At 34.6% G+C, this 24,049-nt stretch overlaps 1 protein-coding gene across 1 annotated transcript in view; it reads left to right on the forward strand.

The window, feature by feature from the left end:
* The first annotated feature begins 505 nt into the window (after positions 1–505).
* The window catches only part of LOC129226162 (gastrula zinc finger protein XlCGF17.1-like), a 29,489-nt gene continuing 5,945 nt past the window's right edge, over positions 506–24,049 (forward strand). Inside the window, exons 1-3 of the mRNA XM_054860762.1 lie at positions 506–526; positions 1,075–1,214; positions 1,494–1,786. Coding sequence (XP_054716737.1) covers positions 506–526; positions 1,075–1,214; positions 1,494–1,786 — 454 coding nt within the window. The remainder of the gene's footprint in view (positions 527–1,074; positions 1,215–1,493; positions 1,787–24,049) is intronic.

The raw sequence follows: 24,049 nt of genomic DNA on the forward strand, positions 1-24,049 counted from the left end.
GAGATGTTATTGGGGACAGCCAATCAATAGGTACTTATGAAACCTTGTTCCTAAAAATTAGGTTGGCTCAATTTTATGAGAAGACAGTTCTCATAATGACGCTGTCCAAGCAAAGTGTGGTAACCAGGACACAAACAGAGAAAGAATTAAGAACCGTTTCTGACTCCTGCTTCAAAAAAAACTTGACTTCTGCCAAAAAATCTAAGAACAATTGCATGTACAAAAAGCTTGATTTGTTTTATGTTCTTGTAAGCCTATCTTGAAAGTTGAATTGACAAAATACAGTTGCCAGGTCAATGTCGCTTAATTTTTTTCATCTCAAATGTGAGACTTCGTACTAAAAAAAACAAACTGCTACTATCTTCTGATTTCAGATTAAATACGCTTAGTGACTGAAGAAATTTTCGGGCATTCATTGTGGCACAAATAAAGCGTCTGGAGTTTTTTTTCCATTTATGAACACTTTCTTGCTGTAAAGCAATGGAATGCCGTACGCAGATCCATAATGCTAAAAAATGTTACTGCTGTGAACAGTGTTCAAAAATATTTGCTTATGCTGCACATTTAAAGGTACATCTAAGAACACATACTGGCGAGAAGACATTTGCCTGTGAACATTGCTCGAAGGAATTTACTACCCCTTCACATTTAAAGCAACACCTGAGAACCCATACGGGCGAGAAGCCGTTTGCCTGTGAACATTGCTGGAAGCAATTTTCCCAGGCTTCAGACTTAGAGAGACATTTGAGAACCCATACTGGCGAGAAACCGTTTGCCTGTGAACATTGCTCTAAGCAATTTCCCACCCCCTCACGTTTAAAGCAACACCTAAGAACCCATACTGGCGAGAAGCAGTTTGCCTGTGAACATTGCTCAAAGCAATTTACTACCCCTTCACATTTAAAGCAACACCTGAGAACCCATACTGGCGAGAAGCCATTTGCCTGTGAACATTGCTCGAAGCAATTTACTACCCCTTCACATTTAAAGCAACACCTGAGAGCACATACTGGCAACAAAACATTTGCCTGTGAACATTGCTCGAAGGAATTTCCCACCCCTTCACATTTAAAGATACATCTGAGAACCCATACTGGCGAGAAGCCGTTTGCCTGTGAACATTGCTCGAAGCAATTTACTACCCCTTCACAGTTAAAAAAACACCTGAGAACCCATACTGGCGAAAAGCCATTTGCCTGTGAACATTGCTGGAAGCAATTTTGCCAATCTTCAAATTTAGAGAGACATTTAAGAACCCATACTGGAGAGAGACCGTTTCCATGTGGACTTTGCTCAAGAGCATTTTCCAGCGCTTCAGATTTAAGGAGACATCTAAGAACCCATACTGGAGAGAAACCGTACTCATGTGAACATTGCTCAAGAGCATTTTCCAACGTTTCGAATTTAAAGGTACATCTGAGAACCCATACTGGAGAGAAGCCGTTTGCCTGTGAACATTGCTCAAGAGCATTTTCCAGCGCTTCAGGTTTAAGGAGACATCTGAGAACCCATACTGAAGAGAAGCCGTTTGCCTGTGAACATTGCTGGAAGCGATTTTCTCGATCTGGAAACTTAAAAGTTCACTTGAGAACCCATACTGGCGAGAAGCCATTTGTCTGTGAACATTGCTGGAAGCAATTTTCCCAGGCTTCAAGTTTAGAGAGACATTTGAGAACCCATACTGGCGAGAAGCCGTTTGCCTGTGAACATTGCTCGAAGCAATTTTCCGATGCTTCAAGTTTAGAGACACATCTGAGAAGCCATACTGGCGAGAAACCGTATTCCTGTGAGCAGTGCTCAAAAGCATTCTCCCACATTTCGTGTTTTAAGGTACATCTGAGGACCCATACTGGAGAGAAACCGTATTCATGTGAAGGTTGTTCAAAGGCGTTTTCCAGCGCTTCAGGATTAAGGAGACATCTGAGAACCCATACAGGAGAGAAACCGTATTCCTGTGAACTTTGCTTAAAAGGGTTTTCTGCATCTGGAACTTTTAAGATGCACATGAGAACCCACACAGGCGAGAAACCTTTTTCCTGTGAAATTTGTTCGGCGGTCTTCTCTCAACCGACTCATCTGAAAGTCCACCTGAGAACCCATACTGGCGAGAAGCCGTATTCATGTACAGTTTGTTCGAAGGCGTTTTCACAAAGAGGAGCCCTGAGAAAACACTTGAAAATGCATTCAAGCAAAAAAACACATTTATCCGATGTTGGCATGTATGAAGACACTGAAAAGCCTTCTACACTTGCAGTTGAGAAATTGCACCCGGAGAACGCTTCATTGTTTTAAATTTCATTTAAAAAACATTCTCAATATGTATTTGAATGAACTTTTCAAAGTCTCTTCTGGGGAAAAATTGAACTTCCTGTGAACAACAATGTTTTTAGGAATTTTCTCGACTGACTGAACACTTGAGAATCGATTCTGACGAATGGGATCTTCCTGTAAATTGTGTTCGAAGCCAAATTCTCAACGCGGGAAAGAAAAAGTTGGGGAATATGGAGGAAAGTGAAACAGTTAAGGTTACAGAACTTTTTCAATTTGATCAAATTTTTTTATTTTCGGCAGGATATTTTTGCTTTCAAAAAATAATTTGAAATTTTTTAGTGTTTTTTTTATGATGGGGCAAAGTGAAAAATAATTATTTTCTGTTCGATTGTAAAAAATATTTTTGATCAAATGAACAGTAAATAAAATATTGAATTAATAAATGAAAAGATAATGAAACAATAAACAAAGAATTGAATTAATTGATTAATGTAAGAAGAAAAAATATTGGTTGAGAAAAAGAGTGAATGAATAAGAAAATAAGTGAATCGCGAAATAAGAGAATGTAAAGGTATTCATTAATAAATAAACACGTGATTTGGTAAATGATTGAATGAGCTAACGAAATACACTTTTTCACTTTTCCCCGCATGCACTTGACTAAATGCAATATATTTAAAAGGCTACTAAGTAACTAAATAAATACTGAACAGAATTCTAAAAGGCCCCAATTAGTGTTTAAAATTTTAATAGCAAGAACTTTATCATTTTCAAAAATAATTTTTGACTTTTAACAAAATATTACAACGTGAGTATCAATTTTTGAAAATTGCATGTATTATCATATGCTTTAATCTTCGCGGTATTTTTTCCCTGACTGGAACCGACTACATGCGCGAGTACATAGTTAAAATGTTATCAGACAGGTGGCGCTAAAGGCAAAGTAAATACTTCATCATTTCGCTTTTCCCCGCTATTTCACTTTGTCCCACATTCCCCTACTGTTTATATTTCATGCAAAAAAAAAATAAATAAATAAATAAAATAAAAAAAAGAAGAAGATTTAAAAAAAAAAAATCTGTTGACAAGCTCTGCGACTAAAACATTGGAAATGTGTATTTTACTCTTTAGGAAATGCTTCCACGTAAGAAATTATAAACTCACTAGCAAAGTTGTATTCGAAATTTCAAAGAAGCTGTTAAGTTATTCCTAACAAGGAAAACTGTTGTGATTTTGACAATACATGTTTTCTCACACATTTGGATGCTCACTATGTTCTTTATTACAGTCATGAGCTGGATATTGAAATAGTTTACTTAACTCGTTCTCGTTCATTGTCTTATAGTTAACACTACCTCAGAGCCAGACGGACGTAAGTCACTTAATCGCAACTTTACACGAGAGAGGAAAGACGTTTATGCTGGCACATGCAGAGAATTGAATGCAGGCTCTTTTAATCTTGGTAAAAAATTGAAAAGGATTTTTTTTTTTTTTTTAAAGAATTACGGTTCACATCGCTGAATGCGGAAGAGGCTTCAACATACAATGCACTAATAACCGGAAAATTGCAATTTTTATCTTATGTCGCTCTGGCTCTGAGGTACAGAACGGTCATTTTCAGCTCTGTAACTAATCTGTACGGTTCTGTTCTATGCTTTCATATTGTTTAAGACTAACCACCTTCTTCCCGAGTCTTCGAAATCCATGAGGGTCATTCAAAAAATGACGAAGCAGTGGCTATAAAACAGGATTTATTCGACATTCTTCAAAAATGCTGACCGCAATCGTTCAAACACTTATCCCACTGGGAAATGAGTCGCATCATTCCGTGCTCATTTAAGTCCTTTGGCTGCTGCTGGAACCAATACGCACGCACTCCTTAACTTCATCGTCCGAATGAAATCGTTGTCCCCGAAGTGCCTTTTTGTGTTTCCCAAAGATGTCGGATCCTGTGGGGACAGATCTGGATTATAAGAGGCGCGTGGTTCAAGATTTCCTACTAAAATTTCCGCAAAAGTTCTTTTTTTTTTTTTTTCACTTGCTGGGTGTGGGCTAGCGTTATCGTGCAATAGGATGACAGCCCGTGAAAGTTTACCGGGACCACACAAAACCAATGCAAAAGCGGAAATTTGAGTGGGAAGTCTTGAACCACCAACCTTATATCCCAGATCAATCTATCCCCATATGATCCCACAACTTTGAAAAACTCAAGAAGGCACTTCGAGGACAACAATTTCATTCGTACGATGAAGTAGAGGAGTGCGTGCGTAATTGGTTCCAGCAGCAACCGAAGGATTTTTGTGAGCACGGAATAGTGCGACTCAATTCTCCCAGGGATAAATGTTTAAATAATTTCGGTCAGTATTTTTGAAGAATGTCGAACAAAATATCAGTTTTATAACCTCTGCCACGTCATGTATTGACTGAACCTAATAGAATGTTATCGCGACCTTTTTTTTTTTTTTTTTTTTCTTAGCAAATGGTAAAGCGGAAAGTTACGTTTCCCCAAACAACCATGACAACGGATGGGCTAATACGACAAAGAATTTTTATGTATTTCCTGCTCTTGACTATGCAATGGGAGGGTTGTCAGATTTTTGTAAATGTTTTGTCACAAAAAAACAATAAAAGATTGTCATTTTGTGTTATTTTTGGATCATTATCAGCATCAATGTTATCTTAATACATTTCAAAATTATTATTCATACTATCTTATTGTTTGTATTAATGTCAACCGAAGCTTAAAAAAATTGAGTATGATGTTTATTAAAGCCGTGTTTTGCTCTCGAACCATTACTATAACCCAAATTCCCCCTTCCGTGGTATCATTTGGTTATAGTGAAACGTATGTTTGCTATTTTTATAGAAATGAGTTCATAAACATCTATTTTTTGAAAACTATTCTAGCAAGTTACAATGCTAAGCTGGAACAAGAAAAACAAAAAAACGTTTTACAGGATTTCAGAGTTCGAAAGGGGTATTTTTTTTTTTTTTTGTCAAATCACATCAACAGACCCTAAACTGACTCGGGATTTTTAGTAGAAAAATGCCACGGAATGAAGTTAGTGTTTATGGCATATGTGATTAATTGTGTCATTTTCCAGACACATTTGCACTCTATATCCATTTAAACATCATACTAATCCTATTTCATGGGATAAAAAGTTTTGAAAGTCAATAGTTTTCCTATTTCCTATTCCGAGTCACTACTGACTACAACTGTATTTATGTCGAGGAGTGCATACTAAGTGCCTTGCCTCCATTATTTTATATACCGATAGATGGCAGCACCATCACCGGATCGAACAGTTAATGAGAATTTAGAACTAGTCCAAGAGCTAATAGCTACCTGGTGCTAGCACCCCCAGAGGTATCGTTTCACTTGAAGGACATTGAGACCACGAGCATATTTAACGTCGCTCAGTCCCCTTTAATGACGACGGTGGGTCTTCGACCAGCGGGGATCGAACCCGAGACCCTCCGGCCCCGAGTCCAATGCCTTACCGATCAGGCTACCACGGCCCTCAATAGTTTTAAATTTAAATAAATGAAAATATTACACTAAATATAAATTATGATTATTATTTTGCTTATTTAACTAACTCATAGCAAATAAATTTTTTCTTAATTTAAACAAAACAAATATTAATAGAAATACTCGGTCCCTATTTATCGCACGACGGACACCCCGGGCCTGTGCCCTGAAGTGAAATTTCTAAGGGGAAGGAACATGTTCTATAAACAAATCACGAAACAAATGTCAAATTTCCCATAAACTCACTATGAATTCTTTAAAATTTTTACAGACACATTGTCAGGAATTAAAGGTTTTCTTTCATATTGATTTGATTAGGAGTTTCAGGTTCTGTTATTTTCTGTTAAATTCCACTTGTTGATTTCAAACGGGATTGTTCGTTCACTTCGTTAAAGAGGACTGAGAGCTAGGCGAATCGTCTGCGTTTTTACTTTTGGCAAATAACGGAACTTTAAAAAATGGATTTACTAATAGACAGCACAGAAAAGATTTATAAATCCTAGATTAGAAATCACATCCAGGGCTTTCTTTGGTGAGAATCGAACTCACGACCAGCTCGATGCCCAGTCAAACACGGAGGCCATGATAATCCCACTATCAAATGCAGTGGCCGATATCACTCCACGAGACGATGTACCTTGTTGGGCTTTGATTGGGTCGATCATTTCTCCATGTGCTTCGTCCTCTCTTTCAAACATCGCTTTGGTTTACCTGTAACTGTCAAGCAAACGGCGTTAAGGGCGCATATATCCACATCCTAGAGCTTTCGCGAAGTGCTTTTCCCTGATTGGCTATCTGCTGTTGAAGTCATTCTGTGACGTCTAACATATAACCGAAAACGTCACTTATATGCCTTGTGCATCTCGTCGAACGTAAGCTTAGAGTGCGTTCGACGAGCTCGACCGGGAGCGACCGGTTAGTTAATCACGTGACAACTAATGATCACGTGCTCCAATCAACCAATCAACTGCTTAGAATGGTAACCGCTATGGTAACCGGTTGATCATAGAACGACGCGGTTAGTAACTGGTTACTTACCGGTCGACCGGTGAGTAACCAGTACAAACCGCAGCGTTCTATCATCTATCGGTTATCTCACCGGTTACCATTTTCAGCTGTTGATTGGTTGATTGGAGCACGTGATCATTAGCTGTCACGTGATTAACCAACCGGTCGTGCTCGTCGAACGCACTCTTAGGAGCAACATGTGTAAAATAATACTAACTGTAACCCATTAATGCTGTTTACGCACGTTCGGTTAGGGACCGAAAGATTCTGAAAGCGTCAGGGTGAAATAGTGCAATATCTTCGCTTTTCTACTTGATTTTCTCATCGTTCATGCTGCCATCTGGCGAACAGATGTATGAGTATCAATCAATATTAATTACAAAATAAGGTTGCAAAGCCCTTATGGTTGTCTTCTTTTTTGTTCCATATTCAATTATTCTTTATAAATGAATATAATGCCAAAATATAAATATTTGAAGAATTATAAAGGTTACATTTAGCACTTATGATGAAAAAAAATGAAAAATAGGCTTTTTCATTTACATACATAATCATTTACTTTAGTGCAATCTTATAAAGAAAAGAGAAGAAGAATGTATTGTTTTTTGGTTACGATTTGGTGTAAATGGGTGAATAAATAAATTTTCAAATTTAGTAATATATAAACATGATAAAATTCAAATTGCCTATAATTGTTAGTAATAATAAAATTATTCAAAGAGACAGGAATAAAGTAGCATTATTAAACGTTTTTTCATTTGGTTTATTCTGAATAAATACATTGCGCATTTGCACTGAAATAGACTTAGGATATGTCAGAGCTTACGATTCATAAAAAGGAGTAATTTAAAATTGGACGATAAACTTCGGTAAAAAATATTTTAGAAATGAATAAAAAAAAATATTGATGGAATTATTTTCTTCCTATTCATTTACTTTTTACACCTTAATATTCATTATTAATTAATGCCAGGTGAAAAATAACTACAGTGGCTCCCAAAAGTGTTCGTACACCTTGAAATTTTGTAGTAAAAACCAAAATAACGCAAAACTGAATTCGAATATTAAGTCCAATTTTTTTTTTCACATCATTCCTATGCCATTCTGAATAAGACCCCAGTAGTTTTTTTTTTTTTTTTTTTTTTCAAAATATTGCCAGATTTTATTTTTGAAATTTGTCAAAAAACGAAGAGACAGAGAAAAGATACGCCACAAAAAGGTCTCGTACACTGAAATATTTTCGAATAAATTCATAATTAAAATTATCATATGTGGGTTTTTTTTTATTATTTTTGCATTGTAATGATACTATAAAGTCATTTGCCTTTAATTTTTTGTGCATTTATTCCCTAATATTCTGCTTATGATTTTAAAATGCGTAGAAAAGAACAAACATTATTCGAAATTTGATTTTTTTTTCCCCTCACAGTAGCTGTAAATTGGTTTGAAAATGTCTCTAAATTGGTTAATTTATACCATTCTATAATGAAGTGCTTGAGAAAACGCTTTAAAGACAAGAATCGGATCGAAAACAAGGTAAGAAATGGTCAACTGGCAAAGTTAACAAAGCGTGATCGGAGGTTTACAGTTAAAAAAAACCCTGAAAAATACACATTTTAGAACTGAAAAAAGTTTCTGCAGAATTGAACGAAACATTTTTACGTTTATTTTTTACCTAAAAATTGTTCGCAAAGGCTTCTGATTAAATGGATTAAATGGGATCTCATCCCGCGGAAATTATCTTGTTCGTGCGAAAAACGAGTAAGCTTACGCTTTCCGAAGTAAAATCAGTGATAAATAAGCTCAAAACGTTTTGGAACGACGTCCTTACTTATAAATGAAAATAAATTCAACATTTTGGGTTAAATTGTTGTATAATTGTAAATGGAAGAAAAAATGAGGAATTTAATCTTAAGAACTTAGTTAGATCAGTTAATCAGGGCGGTGAAGGTGTTCTTGTGTGAGGGTGCATCTCAGCATCAGGACTTAGAAATTTGGAATTTTTTGGTGAAATAATAAATTATGCTGTTCATTTAAATATTTTAAAAAACAATTTTAAACTATTAGTCCAAAATTTGTTAATCGGAAACAACTTTGTTTTTTATCAAGATCACGATAAGAAGCACACGTTCGCGTTTGGTGCCTCAAAATTTGTCCTTAAGCTTAGAAATATCTCCTCAATCGCCAGATTTAAACTTAATGGAACATATTTGGAGATATCTGGTGGCTAGATTATGTGAAAATACACAATTGAAACGAAAAGCGAACTAGAGACAGTAAGACTCGTAGTGCGGCTGAACACTTACTCAGAAATTGCACAAAAAAAGAAAGAAAAAGCAATGAAATCTATTACCAGACGTTTAAAAGCTGTTCTTGTTACTGCATGATATTCTGCTAAATAATAACTTAGTAAAAAGTTAGATTATTTACTAATTTTTTGACATTTTTGCAAAGTGTACGAAGACTTTTGTGAGATAAAATTTCCGACACTTTTTGGTTTTTGATTTTTAAAAAAATAAGTTTTAATGTTTTATTAAAAATTTTCATGCAGTTTTGTTAAAAATAGATCATAGATCTCATAATAAAATACCCATTCCGAAATATTAATTCTAACCAATAGATAAGGGCCTATTTCATTGAAAGTCGTAGGTGTACGAACACTTTTGGGAGCCACTGTATGTACAATAGAATAAAAGTTATTAAACTAGTTTGTTGATAATCATATCTTTAAAAAGTGAAAACGGTGCTGAAAAAATGTCAGTTACTTAAAAGTGAGCAACAAAAATTTTTAATTGGAAAAAAAATTCAAATTCATTCAAATATGAGTTTTAGTTTTACATCAAAAAAAAAAAAAAAAAAAGCCCTCAAACATTTTAGTCTGTAAGACGCTCATGTGAAACACATTTTCTATGTTAAAATTCTATATGAAAATAGCTTTATTGTAATAATGATAAAGGTTATTAGAAATGACTACTTAAAATCAGGGTTTCTGATTTTTTAATTTTCTTTTTAAATCAAAAAACTCGGATTTTTTCATTCAGATTTTTTTAAATCTTGAAACATTTGTAGATTAGGGTTGGTTGGGGGACGTGGGGTCACTGCGGTAAGTGGGTCACCCCCCTAAAACTGAAATAGGGATAAACAACTCTTCAAACTCTCTTCAACTCTTTCAAGCTCTTTTGCACAGATCATATTAAATTTCATCACAGTAATTGAATTTCATCACAGTAATTGGTTTAGCGCATATTTGGGATTCGTGAAATTTTTCTAAGTCATAGCACTTAGTCAAAAAAAAAAAAAAAAAAAAATCTGAAAATTTTTTTTTTTGCGAGTTCAAGAAACATTTTTCAAAGAAGTGTTTCTAGGTTAGTTTTTTATTATTTTTTATGATAATTAATTTTTTACCTATAGTATAATTTAAAGTTCATACAGCTACAAGAATTTTTGAATAAAATATTATTAATAAGTATTTAAGAGGAGGGGTCCCACTTACCCTGTACATTTTTGCTTATACGTGGTAAGTGGGTCAAAGGGTTAGCTGACCCCCCTGTGACTAAGATTTTATGTTATGATTATTATTGAACTTCAAATTTTTAGATCCGAAAATATAGTTCTTGCTATCAATGTGAATATATATATATAATATATATATATATATATATATATTATATATATATATATATATATATATATATATATATATATATATATATATCAGTATATATATATATATATATATATATATATATATATATATATTTGAACGATTGCTTATTGTTCTCATTTGGTCGTCTTTGATGTTCGGTTCCTTTTTCAGCTTGGACCAGGGGCCTCTGCAGCACCACCGCCCACCCATCCTCTTGCAGGTGCGACCTCCGAGCACTGCCTCCTGGAATCCGTTTCTCCTGGTCGGTAGCGTCCATGTCCTACACACACGCACGCTCATACACAAGCCTTTACACACATAACACAAACGCCTATGTGCATACACACATGATTACGTACATACACACAGTTCTCTACGCACCCACATAAGCCTACACATGCACGCACCGCGCTCCTAAACCACACACATAACTATACATACGTAGCCGCCCAGGAGGAGGGGCAGGCTTGGGGGGACAGGAGCCGTTTCTAGAAACAATTGCCCCCAATGAGCAGGGTCCTGTCGCAACTCGTGATTGCAAAAAACAATTTCGAATTCAAAATTTCAGAATTCAAGTTAATTTTCATATTTTTTTTTTTTTTTCTTTTCTGCTTGGTTCTGTTCGGTATTTCTCCTTAGCGCGTAATAATTCAAAGAATTGACTGGGTTCGTTTACTGGGCCATTGCTATTTTTAATTTTTTGCTAATTTTCAAAAGAATAATCATTTCTAATGAACTTAAAGTTTTTTCAAAGCACTCTTCCAACTCAAACCTCATGTCGTGTGTGCGTTGTCTGAGATTTTTTCAACTATTTAACAGCTGTAATCTCATGTATTCAGAGCTGAGGGTAACGTGACTAGGCCTGTCTACCTAAAGAAATATGAGTTTTGATGAAAATTTAAGGGAATATAATTTATGGCGCAAGCTGCGGCATTAAAAAATGTATCGGGAAAAGATTGACAGGGTTTCGATCTCATTTGGGGGGGGGGGGCATCCCTGTTTAACTGATACCATTTTAAGTAGGAAGTGTAACGCTGACTATTAAAACCTGATCCCCCTTACAAAAATTTCTGGATCCGCCCCTGATCAGTGCTTGGACATGCAAAGCATAGTTTGGAATGTAACTAAAAATTCAATTTAGTTTTAGAAGCTTCAAATTGCGTGGCCTTAAAAGTCTTTTGAAAATATTAACATCCGTTTCAGTGACATAAGATGCACTACTTTATTAATGAAAAAGACAACTTAAAGTGTGTACCACAGCTTGGATATGCAAAAACCCATATTATTATTTTATATTATGATTATTATTATTCAATGGGAGTGATTGGGGTGGGGCCATAGTCAATATCGCCTAGGGCGGCAGAACTACTAGAGCCGGCCCTGACCTTACTGTGGGGTAAGTGGGAGCCCCATCCGATTTTTTAAAAAATATAATCGTTAAGAATATTTAAAACATTATTTTAGAAAATAATGAAGAACTTTTGTTTATTAATAATATATAAGATAAAATAAGACAATAAGTTTAAAATTTTTTGCTTCAAAACTTATGCATAAGGTTTCAAAAACGAACTATTCTCAAAAGAGGTCCCACTTACCCCAACCGATCCTACGTTACATTTAAAAACATAATATATTTCCCACACAATAGGTGAAACAGCAACCTTTTAGCTAGTTTCATTTCATGGCAGTAGCTATGTTTGAATAATAGGTATAAAGTAGATCAGTTTTAACACAAATAATGTATGATTCAAAATAAATTTAGCGTTTAAAATTAAAAAAAAGGTTCATAGAATTTTTATTTTGATCTTTTGGTGCAAGTCTAGAAGCATAGTCCATAATAAATTTTTATCATAAAATGTCTGTACATGTACATTGTGCATAGTAATCTACAATTTTTCCCCCAGTCTCTTCTCCCCCTTTTTTCAAGCAGTTCTCAAGTATAATTTTCTCTTTTTTTAAACTGAAAACTGTCACACATGATGATAGAAATTTTACAATGACAATTAGAAATCCTTCAGAACAAATTTTGACTATCAACCACTAGGTTTCAACTCTAGCTGCTCTGCCCCCCCCCCCCCTTCCCCCAGCTACTACCACCAATCCTTCAACTATAATCCGGGAAACAGTAGTACCACTATTTCCTATTATTATATGTTTCATACTTTTTAGAAGAAAAAATATTAAAATTCGGCAGTTTTCTATGTTTATCAGCTTAGAGTCGACAAATGTTCTGAAATAGATTCAATTGGAGTGAATAAGGCAATTGTTAAAACTTGATTATGAAGCAGTCTGAACTAATAAACCTTTCAGCTTACTCTTAAAATTTCAATAAATTCTTAAGATTCATAAATACGTTATAACGTTTAGATAAGATGCGATTTTGTTAATAACCCCCCTAAAAATTTCAATGGATCAGTCTGCGGCATGACCCTTTCCCCTCTTTTGGTGGGCACCCCTGTCTTAATGATAAGGTTTCCATCATCATGTACATTTTTAGTGTAAAATAAAGTGTTAAACAATTACTTTATTTAATAAGTTTACTTAATTACTTTACTTAAAGTCATGGTGTATAAGAAAAAATGCAATTTTTTATATATACTTTTTTTCCGAACTGTAATTTTGGAATAAAAGCAATATTGCAAGAATAATCTATGTAGTTTAGCCAGTTGAAGTTAAGATTGTATAATGCATTGCAGTTAAATTTAGAGCAATACATTCTAAAAATTCAAATTTAATTAATAAAAATTAAATCAACTGATTTTAATCAATGATTTTGTTAAAACAATTTCTTGATTGAAATCAACGCTTTTTTTCTAAATTACTTAATTAAAATCATGATTTTAATCATGACTTAAATCAAGCTGATTTAAATCAACGAACACTGCTTAACATTAAGTAAGATTGTCAAGCAGTTAACAATAAGTATTAACAAAATCGAAAGCGTGTACGGTTCCAAATTATGAACACATTGAGTATTAAAAAATGATAACAATTAGGATTTAAAAAAATGGTGCTCATATTTTAATATCTTGTTGTCAGTCAAGAACTTTTTTTTTTTTTTTTTTTTTTTGAGCAATCACGATTGCTTATTGTTCTCACTTGACTGTTTTTTTGGCGTGCTATGATTTTATTTCTCCCCCGCCTCCATCTGCCAGCACCACCATCCATCGTCCTCACAATGCTGCTCCTCTCGCGAAAACCGTCTCCAGGGTGCGTCCATATCCTACACACACACGCGTACATACACACACACCTACACACACGCATGCCTACACACAGACACAAACACATGCCTACACACAGACACAAACACATGCCTACACACAGACACAAACACATGCCTACACACACACACACACGCCTGCACACAGACACAAACACACACCTACACACACTCACGCACATACCCACACATACGCCTGCACACAGACACAAACACATACTTACACACATACCCACACACACACATGCCTGCACACATGCAAAAAACATGTGACTGCGAAAAACATAATTTGAAATCAAGATGTCAAAATTAATTTTTTTTTTTTTTTTTTTTTGAGCAATCACGATTGCTTATTGTTCTCATTTGACCGTTTTTGATGTCCGTGCCTTTTTCAGCTTGGACCAGGGGTCTCTGCAGCACCACCGCCCACCGTCCTCTGCGGGCGCGGCTTCGAGCACTGCCTCATGGAATCCGTTTCTCCTGGTTGGTGGCGTCCATGTTCTACACACACGCACGCTCATACACACACACACAGACGCTCATACACACAAGCCTTTATACACATATACACACGCCTACGTGCATACACACAGGTCTACGCACACGCGCCTACACACACACAACTATACACACGTAACCGCCCAGGAGGAGGGGCAGGCTTGGGGGGACAGGAGCCGGTTCTAAAAACAATAGCTCCCGATGAGCAGGATCCTGTCGCAACTCGTGATTGTGAAAAACATAATTTGAATTCAAAATTTCAGAATTCAAGTTATTTTTTTTTTTTTTTAACGTTTTCTTAAAATAGTCAAGTGCATGCTGGGCAAAGTGACATAGTTCAGTTCGTTTACTTATTCAATCATTTTAAGTGTTAATTTATTAATTAACTAACAATTGCCTTATTTACCCCAATTGAATTTATTTCAGAACTTTAGTCGACTCTGAGCTGATAAACATAGAAATTTGTCAAATTTTAAGAATTTATCTTGAAAAAAGTATAAAAGTAGGAAATAATACAGTAGCACCAATGTTTCCTAGAAGTATAGTTGAATGATTGGTGGTAGTAGCTGGGGAAAGGGGGGGGGGGGCAGACCAGCTAGAGTTGAAACCTAGGGGGGGGGGAGGGGAAAAAGGGACTTGGAAAAAATTCTAGATTGCAATGCACAATGTACAAACATTTTATGATAAAAATTTACTATGAACTATGCCTCTGGACTTGCACTAAAAGATCAATAATGATAATTGATGTCTACAAATGTTTCAAGATTATCTAATGGAACTAATCATGCACGTATAAGAAAAAGTATTTTTTCATTTTTTTCCACCGTAAACAAAATTATTAGTCTTTTTAATTATTCGAATATTTTATTTTTGCTAATTATAAAGAATAAATGAATACTAAAAAAAAGAAAAAAGGAGAACCTCCATTAATAGGGCTTTGCAACCTTATTTTATAATAATTATTGATCGATACTCATACATTTATCCACTAGATGGCAGCATGAACGATGAGAAAATAAAGTAGAAGAGCGAAGATATTGCACTATTTCACCCTGACGCTTTCAGAATCTTTCGGTCTCTAACCGAACGTGTTTACGCGGGCCACATGGTGCGCTCCGTGCTTCTGATTTGAATTTGTTTCCTCCTGTTATTACTCTCATCTTCTGTGCTGAATACAACTGGAGTCTCTCAAAGTTCTTGTGTGTCACAGTGATTCAAAGTCGGCAACTATATCGAGAAATCTGACCTCATTATTTAATCGTGTAAGTAAACTGCTTTTTTAATTGAAATGTTTTACTAAATTTCAGCTGTGGAGGTGTGTGGTTTAGCATTTTCGGAGACGAGGAAAAAACTCGACTCTCTTTTTTTGTTTTTAAATGTTTAGATGTTTTAACTTTACGTTCACTGTACTCGAAACATTCAATCAAACGGGGATATTTCGATAATTGGGAATATGGCGATCTTTCTTCATTGGCGTCAATTTTTGGCTTCAGCGCCTGCGCGTGAGGTGTTTTTCATTGCAAATCCCAACAAAGCAAACGGAAACATCTATTGACAAAGAGTTACTATAAATCAGCAGGGTTACAAAATTTTATTATTTACGCCAAAAATGAGATTATTAAATGTTAAGGATATCCGACTTCGATAGTGGTCCCCCCAAGAGGATAGCCTAGATCCGCCACTGGATTTATCAAATTCTGTTTAATTTGTTTTTATACTGACATTACAGATTTCTTTAGAGTTGGGCTTACTGTTAACCATCTTCCTGATTAGGCCAAATTAACCCTTTTTTTGTTGTAAATGCCGACAAAAATAATTGAAACTTTAATTTTCACATGGGATATTTTCCCCCCTTTTTGTGAGTCTGATGAATGTGCAAAAATTTTAGCTGCTTGAATCATAACTAGAGAGATTCCGGGACATGAACCTTAGAGTATCCTTATTTGGCACCTTTATCTTGCTACTACAGTCGAACCTGTCTATCTCGAATTTTACGAGAGAGAAGAAAAATTCGAGATATGGAGGTTTCGAGATACAGAGGTTTTTAAAAAAAGTTTTAAAAATAAGTAATTGGAGCAGTGACTCGAAAGTAAAACTTTAGAAGCAATTTTACTAATCAACGATGTCCCCTTCCTCTCAGTTTCCGAATGGATATAATTGCTCGAAAACTTGCATCTTGTACATAAAGTTTTAATTCTGGAGGATTATGTGACTGCTAATATTAAAGAAAAATGCTTTTTGTGTCCAAATTCTAGTTAATAAAGATCGTTGAGGATCGAATTCAAGAAAGACACTTTAGTCGAAATTCGAGATATACAGGTTTTCAGAAAATTTCATTCAAGACAAACATGGGCAACAACAAACAGCAATGACAAGCATTAATAGGGGTAGCCGGGGTAAAATGGGTATAGTTGCATTTTTCTTGATTTTATTCTACTCGACAACATTTTTTGAAAATAAAAAAATATGATGAAAATGTTTACATATCAGGCAACATTTTGACTGGAGGGAAAAAAATCTAGCAACTCATTTATCAGGCTTAGCAACAGTTTTACTTTTCAGAATACAAAATAATGCGTTTATAGTGAGTGATAAACTTCTTTCTTGAAAAATTTACAGGAAGTGTTTTGAAAGCTTTTTATTTGGATTTGATAGAAAAAGAATTTTTCTAACAGAAAACTCAAAAAATAAGTAAATTTTAATATTTACAAAAATTTTATAGTACTTTTAGTTGCACGGGATAAAATGGGTATAGCCAACATTTTCGAATTAAAGACATTGAATGCATGAAGATTAAGAAACTTAAATTATCTTTGCAAGACAAATGTTAGATATTATTAATCTTTTAAACTAAAAGTATGTTTCTAAAAAGTTTTATAAAAAATTACTCTGCATTTATTTGTTTTATTTTAATTACTCTAACTTTTGCCAATTAGTACTGAAAGGTATTATATTTTTCGATTATTATCGATATAGTAGTTCATGATTACTGTAGGTTAGTAATTTACTGTAAGTTTATTATGTATATTGTTCATTGGTTTACATTATAAAACATAGCAAGTATTGATAGCTAATATGCTGTCTTTTAAATTTCCTTTTGAAACCACCAACCCCATACCCAGAACATAGTCGAAGTACAACCTCACACACAATCACAACAGAATCCTTATGCCTCGTAGCAAAATTGTACTGAATAACTAAATCAAACTGCTATACCTCTTGGTTCACAGCCATTTTTTAGCACTGGTAAGGAAATGAAAAATTTACAAAAAAAAAAAAAAAAGAGTCCAAAGAAAGGTGGGAGAAGTTTTAATTACAGAAAAGCAGGTGGCTGCAAGATTGTACACGAACAGGCAAAAGACAAACAAAAGCAGAAAAAATAAATAAATACACATAAAATAAATTAAAAAAGACATTAATAATAATTGATAAAATAACTTCAAAAAATTGAAGAACATTTCAATTTGTTAAAATCCCTAAGGCTTTTTCATTTTTTCACATATTTAAAAAAATTTTTTTTGCTAAACGATCACTATAATCATCTCTAAAAATCTGTGCATTCATTTGCTTATGAGTTTATTAGAAAAATTTCTGAGGCTAATTATGTAACAAATCAAATTTTTTTTAAAAAGAATTGGTTTTTAAAGGTTTAACATGCTCTAAACATTAGAGTCATTTATAAAATGCTTATCCAATGCACAATTTTGTCAAATATGTTATCCCAATTGCAAAAAGGATTACTTTAAAGAGCTGTATCTTTAATAGAAAAAAATCCTTAAGGATTCTAATGACATGAAAACACAAAAAAACCATCATCGAGAAAAAGCAATTTTGAGTTTTTCTTTTGCATAAGAACACTTAGGGAGCATGTCCTAAAACCACTCATAACTTTTTGAATATGTGAACTAAAGCAATGAAACTTTTCCCCTGAGTTCAGAATAGTGTTTAGTTTTGAAATAAGCAATAAAAAGGTTTTTGATCGTTTCATCATTTTTGAGGTACTGCTAAAATCCAGCCTTCAGCTAAAATCCAGGGTGAGATTCCCACTAAAACTTATACAATACAAAAGTGACGACCAGCAGCAGGCTTAGATCCCAGCTGGGCTGATCCTAGTCAAATCTATTAATCCCCTATCAAAATTAAACTATTCCAGATGTCAACACTCCTTTTAAATTAGAATCATAATTTATATTTTAGAGACGTACCGAGACTCGGTAACTACTCAGTACTCGGCCAGTTTGCCGAGTACTCGGTACTCGGCCAAATTTGGATCAGATACTCGGTCAATACCGAGTAGTTGCTAAAAATTGAATATTTTCCAAGACAGATATTAAAATTTATAAAAAAGCGCAAGCATATTTAATATTCTGCAATCATTTACAAGTCAAATTTAAATTTTGAGAATAATGAAGTATTTAATGCTTCAATGGAATAAATCTTTATTTTAATGTCCCCAAAGTTAATAAAACTTATTTATTAAAAATTGTGCAAAAAAGATAAGTATATAATACAGTGAAACCCCTCTATTACGGACACTAACAGGACAAACTTTTTCGTCCGTAAGAGAGGGGTGTCCGCTTTACAGAGGTTTTTTTAATTTAATTAACTTTAGTTATTTGTTTATGTTTTTTGAAATCTTAAATGAAATATGTGTGAATTCTACTCTTTCATATGCATAGATTTTTTTTAATTTACTAGTTTTTACCAACATATACATAATAAAAAATTATTTTATCAGGTTAAATTCAAATATTACAGTTTTGCACACTCAAAGAGATTTAAATAACAGGTTCGCATAAAAATTACATACCTAATTTGTACTTTTAAAAAATTGTTTGATTGATGTCTGTTGATATGTTTTGATCGATGAAAGTCTTTCATTTTCGAAATGTATCTTAAGTTCTTGTACCAAGTCTAGTCCTTTAGGATCGTTGTGTTTAATTGAAAATTCCCTGAGTCCATCTAATACGCTTAAAGCTTCGTTAACATTTTTAATTGTTTTAATGTCTTCTTTTATGGACAGTTCATCTTCATCGTCATCCTCAACTGTATGATCTTCGTTAATTTCGCGCACTATGCTTGCAATTTCTGTTTCGCTTTCTTCAGTGAAAACTTGGTCGTCGATGGGAGCATAGTCTTCAGCGGTCACATTTGTGAACCCTGCTTGTTGCATTAGCGACTGCAAATCGGATCCATCATTGTCACAATCAACTTCGTTGTCAATTTCCTCTGTGGCAGATCCTTTTTTGAATCCAACGTGATTAAAGCAACTTACTATTGTTTCTTTTTTAACTTCCTTCCATGCGTGCTTAACCCAGCTGATTGCATCTAACACATCAATTGTTTTGGACAATTCACTACTTGTTTTAGTTTCTTCCATTTTATTGATTAAATGCTTCATAACTAGTTGTCTGTATTGAATTTTAAATGCTTGAATTATCCCAGCATCCATAGCATTTCGATGTTGTGTTTGCTGGCAAGAAGACTATTTCTATATTTTTCAAGTGAAAGTCTTTGGGATGGGAGGGCGCGTTGTCCATAAAAATAACAATATGCCTTTTTTCTCTCCCCAACTTCTTATCAAAAGTTACAAGCCAATCAGATATGACACTGGTTGTCATCCACGCTCTTCTATTTGAATACCAGTCTACAGGTAATTTTTTTATATCCAGTCCTTTAAAACACCGAGGTCTGGCTGCTTTTCCGATGACAACTGGTTTTAATTTTGTACCATCCATGCTGGCACCCAACAAAACTGTTAAGCGTTCTTTGGAGATTTTGCCACCAGAGCAGTTTTCTTTCCGTAAAGTTAAGGTTTTATCTGGCGGAGCTCTATAAAACAAACCGGTCTCATCAATGTTATAAATGTCACATGGCTCGTAATTTTCAATCAAACTAGGCACTTTCTCAAACCATTTCTCACAAACGTCAGCGAGCATCCACATCCATGGATTCACCACATATTTTTTTTAAAAACGATATCATGTCTCGTTCGAAAACGATCTAACCATCCATTGGAAGCTTTGAAATTTTCTATACCCATTTCAGTAGCTGCTTCTTTCGCCTTTTCTTGTAAAATAGGGCCAGAAATCGGAATATTTTTGCTTCTTGCGGACACAAACCATTTAAACACAATTTCATTCACTGCAAGGGCATTACTTTTAGGAAAATCTTTTTTCTTCTCTTGGTTTCCATTTATGAACCATTCTTTCTTAAACTTCTCTTTTCCTTTTAATATACAGCAAATTTGTGTGCGTCCCACACCAAACTTTTCAGCAATGTTCCACATTCCAATTTTATTTTTTTCTGCGAAATCTATAACTTCAATTTTTTCTTTAAGAGAAAGAGTACGACGCTGACGATGAGTATTCAGAGCCATTTCAATGAGAACGATGAAACAACTGAATGCTTTTACCCTTAAGTTTACTTTATGATATTGCATTGGCTTTACTTTTACTCTCTATAAAATATTTTTGTTAGATGGCGCGTCAACTCGGCTCCACTTAGACACAACACGCCTGCTTGTTAGTCATCTGAAAAGGAACAAGGCAACGGGGGAGGGTGGGGGTATACAGACAGAAACTTGCAGAATAATCATTTTCTCTTTTCTTTTCTTTTATTTTTGACGATTTGATGATGTTTTTTGGAATGAAAAATGCATTTCGGTGTCAAGCTGAAAATTTTTTGCTACGCAGTAGATGCAAAGTAAAATTACAAAGAAATATTTTTTTTATCTCCGTATAAGCTGGTCGACTTTGCATTAAATGAAGCCTTTCAATGGAGTAGCTATTTAATTCTCAAGTTTTAAATACTATCCTCAAAAAAGGATATATCAATGTAAATGACTTTGAAAAGGGTGTCCGTGTCCGTACGAGAGAGGTTCCTTATACATTAGGTTTAATGTCTCTCTGCCGGGGAATTAAAAACTGTCCGCATAAGAGGGGTGTCCGCATTAAAGGGGTGTCCGTTAGGAGGGGTTTCACTGTATATGGAATTTTTATATTAAAAATAGATTTTTGCTACAAACGAAAATTAGTTATATGAAATATAAAAATACCTTTGCTTAAAAAAATAAAAGGAAATAAAACAACATTAAAAGCACAGTGCAGGAACACTGCAGACACATGTTTTGGTGTTACAGGGAATTTCTTTTTCAATTCACAAAATGTGAGTTTGTAGATTTAAAGGCATCCGACAAAAGTCGGATTTTTTTGTCTAATGTCTCTACATTCTTTAGCTCACATTTTATGCACTGATAAAGACGTTCCTTCGAACACAGAAACACGCGTGTGCAGTGTTCCTGCACATTTGTTTTATTTGCTTTTTAAAAAGTATTTATGTTTGGCGGACACTAGAACTATAAAAGATTGGTATAGTTTGTTTTAATTCCGACTTGATTAATCATACCTTTTATTTATTTATTTTTAATTTTAAAAATAATTTTTTTGTAAAATTTTTGACATAAACAATTTTTTTTAAATAATGCGAAATTAAATTTCAGCAGGAATTTAGTTTTGAAAACTATTATATAGACGAAGAAGTATATACTACTATTCCAATAAGTTCAAAATTGATCACGTGTGTGACGGTGGTTCTTCTTAAAACATAATCGGTACTCGGTACTCGACCAAGTAGTGAAAGGCCGAGTACTTGGCCAAAGTGCTACTCGGTACGTCTCTATTATATTTAAAGCATAGACTAATAACAATAGACCGAGCTACGGCAACCCTTTTGCTGCTCATAAACCAAACCATGTGACTGGTGGATATCCTAGCAACAGCGGGCGTTGATCATAGCAGACGATCAACGCCCGCGAGAAATAAAATAAATAGAATGGATGGAACACGGAAGAATGATCTTTTATGGAGCCCGATTTGTAAAATTGTCATTCTAAGTTGCAAATATTTTGTTAATATAGTTAGTTTTTCGTTTAGATAGTACTGTGCATTTTTTTTAGTCAATTTCAATAACTCTCTAAGCAATTAAAGTTGCAAGCGCCCAAAAAGAATCGGCAAACAATAAGATTTTTGCATATTATTTCAATTTAAGATACCGATTAGTACATTTTTGCGTTAATGCAAAACGTTTACACCATTAAGTTCACGCCAACGCTGACGTAGCAGTTCCAAATGGAATAAAAGTTACTGAAAACTGCGATCAAAAACTAATGACTAATGTCAAAATAATGCATAACTAAAAGAAATACAGTTCAATTTTTGCACCTGGAAAACAATTATAAGGAATACACATTACGTCTTAAAATACATGTCGAGTGCCAAACTATGGATAATGTTGCCATCTAGCAACCATGCTGCCAAAGTTTTCGCCAAGCCTTCCACCAGTCACATGATGTATCCATGAACCAATTTTTTCATCAGCAAGTCTGGGAAAGCTCGGTCTACTCTTATTATTAGTCTATGATTTAAAGGTCTGTAGCCCTCCTTTGAACCCGTTTCAATAAGTTAATATCTTTCTTAAGATAGGGACACTAAAACTGAACAGCATACTCAAAATGGGGCATTACCAGGCTTGCCAGACATCCTGGTGTCCCAGCCTGTTTGGTTTACTTGGCGTCCTTGAAAAAATCTTATTTGATTATTCGCAATAGGGAAAGTGCAACCTATTAAATGTTCGAATTTCGACTATTGGATATTGTTAATTGACCCTCAAAACTAAAAAATTCCCCATCGCCGAATTTTAAAACACCGTGATTGATTTTTAATGGATTTTTAAAAATCCACGCTCAAAAGTGCACTCTTCTGAAACGTCACGAGCTTACGTCACAGGGCACTCATGGGCAGCCTTCTGCCGAAGATCCCTTGTTTTCGCTAGGGACATTTGGAGCGAGCTGATATTTTTATTTTTTAGAAATTCAATAATCCTTTTGAACACACTATGGAGGACGGATTCGTTAAAGCACTATCTAAATAATCTTCCTCAATTAACATCAATGAGGATATTCGAATATTTCCGAGAGGATGAGAGGTTTAATGTTCCAGAAACGCGAGGAGTTAAATGCGAGGAGATAAGCCTTTTACGTTTCGTCTTCGAAGCCAACTGCACGTCCTTCATCTTCTCCCGTGGCGGAAGAGCGCATGACGTCACTTCCTGTGCCATTTGACGTCACAATCGCTTCAACTTTAAAAATTAATTAAAAAAAAAAAACTACTTATTGTATCGCAAAAATTCTTTCACCTATGATGTTCATACATGTTACTCTATCCTATAAAAATAAAATTGAAAAATCGAAAACTTCCCTATTCAAGAGCTTGAATATGCTACCTTGCTGTGATTAACAACACTAAAGAAAAAGGTAAAACATTCCATTCCACATGTTTTCTTTGTGGTAAATTACAGGCTTCAGACAGTTTGTGATGTAATATAGTTACAGAAGAAAAGAAAAGAAACCTACCCGCAAACACGATGAAAAATAACTGTCATTCCCTAAGCGTCAAAGCAAGTTATAAGTTACGGCGTGTGTTTGTTTTACTATTTTCATCCGCCATTAGACAGTGGCTGCTGCGCCCCCTATAGTTTATTGGACTTGCGAATAGACGATCAAAAATGTTTTGAAATAATAACTAAGAAGGATTATTTAGAAAAATTCCTTTCTCTTTTTTTCGCCGCACTGTATTAGAAATGAAAACAATAGGAGAGTGATATTCTGCTAATAAATTGTAATACAGTGAATCCTGTGTATAACGATACTGTCTATAACAATAGACTTGTCTATAACAATATTTCTCTTGGTCCCAGCAAAATTTTAGCATGAATAATCAAACTGCCTGTAACGATAACCTGTCTATAACTAGAGACGTACCGAGTACTCGGTAACTACTGGGTACTCGGCCAAATTTTGATCAGGTAC

This window comes from Uloborus diversus, chromosome 7 (genome assembly GCF_026930045.1).
Source record: "Uloborus diversus isolate 005 chromosome 7, Udiv.v.3.1, whole genome shotgun sequence".
NCBI lineage: Eukaryota > Metazoa > Arthropoda > Arachnida > Araneae > Uloboridae > Uloborus > Uloborus diversus.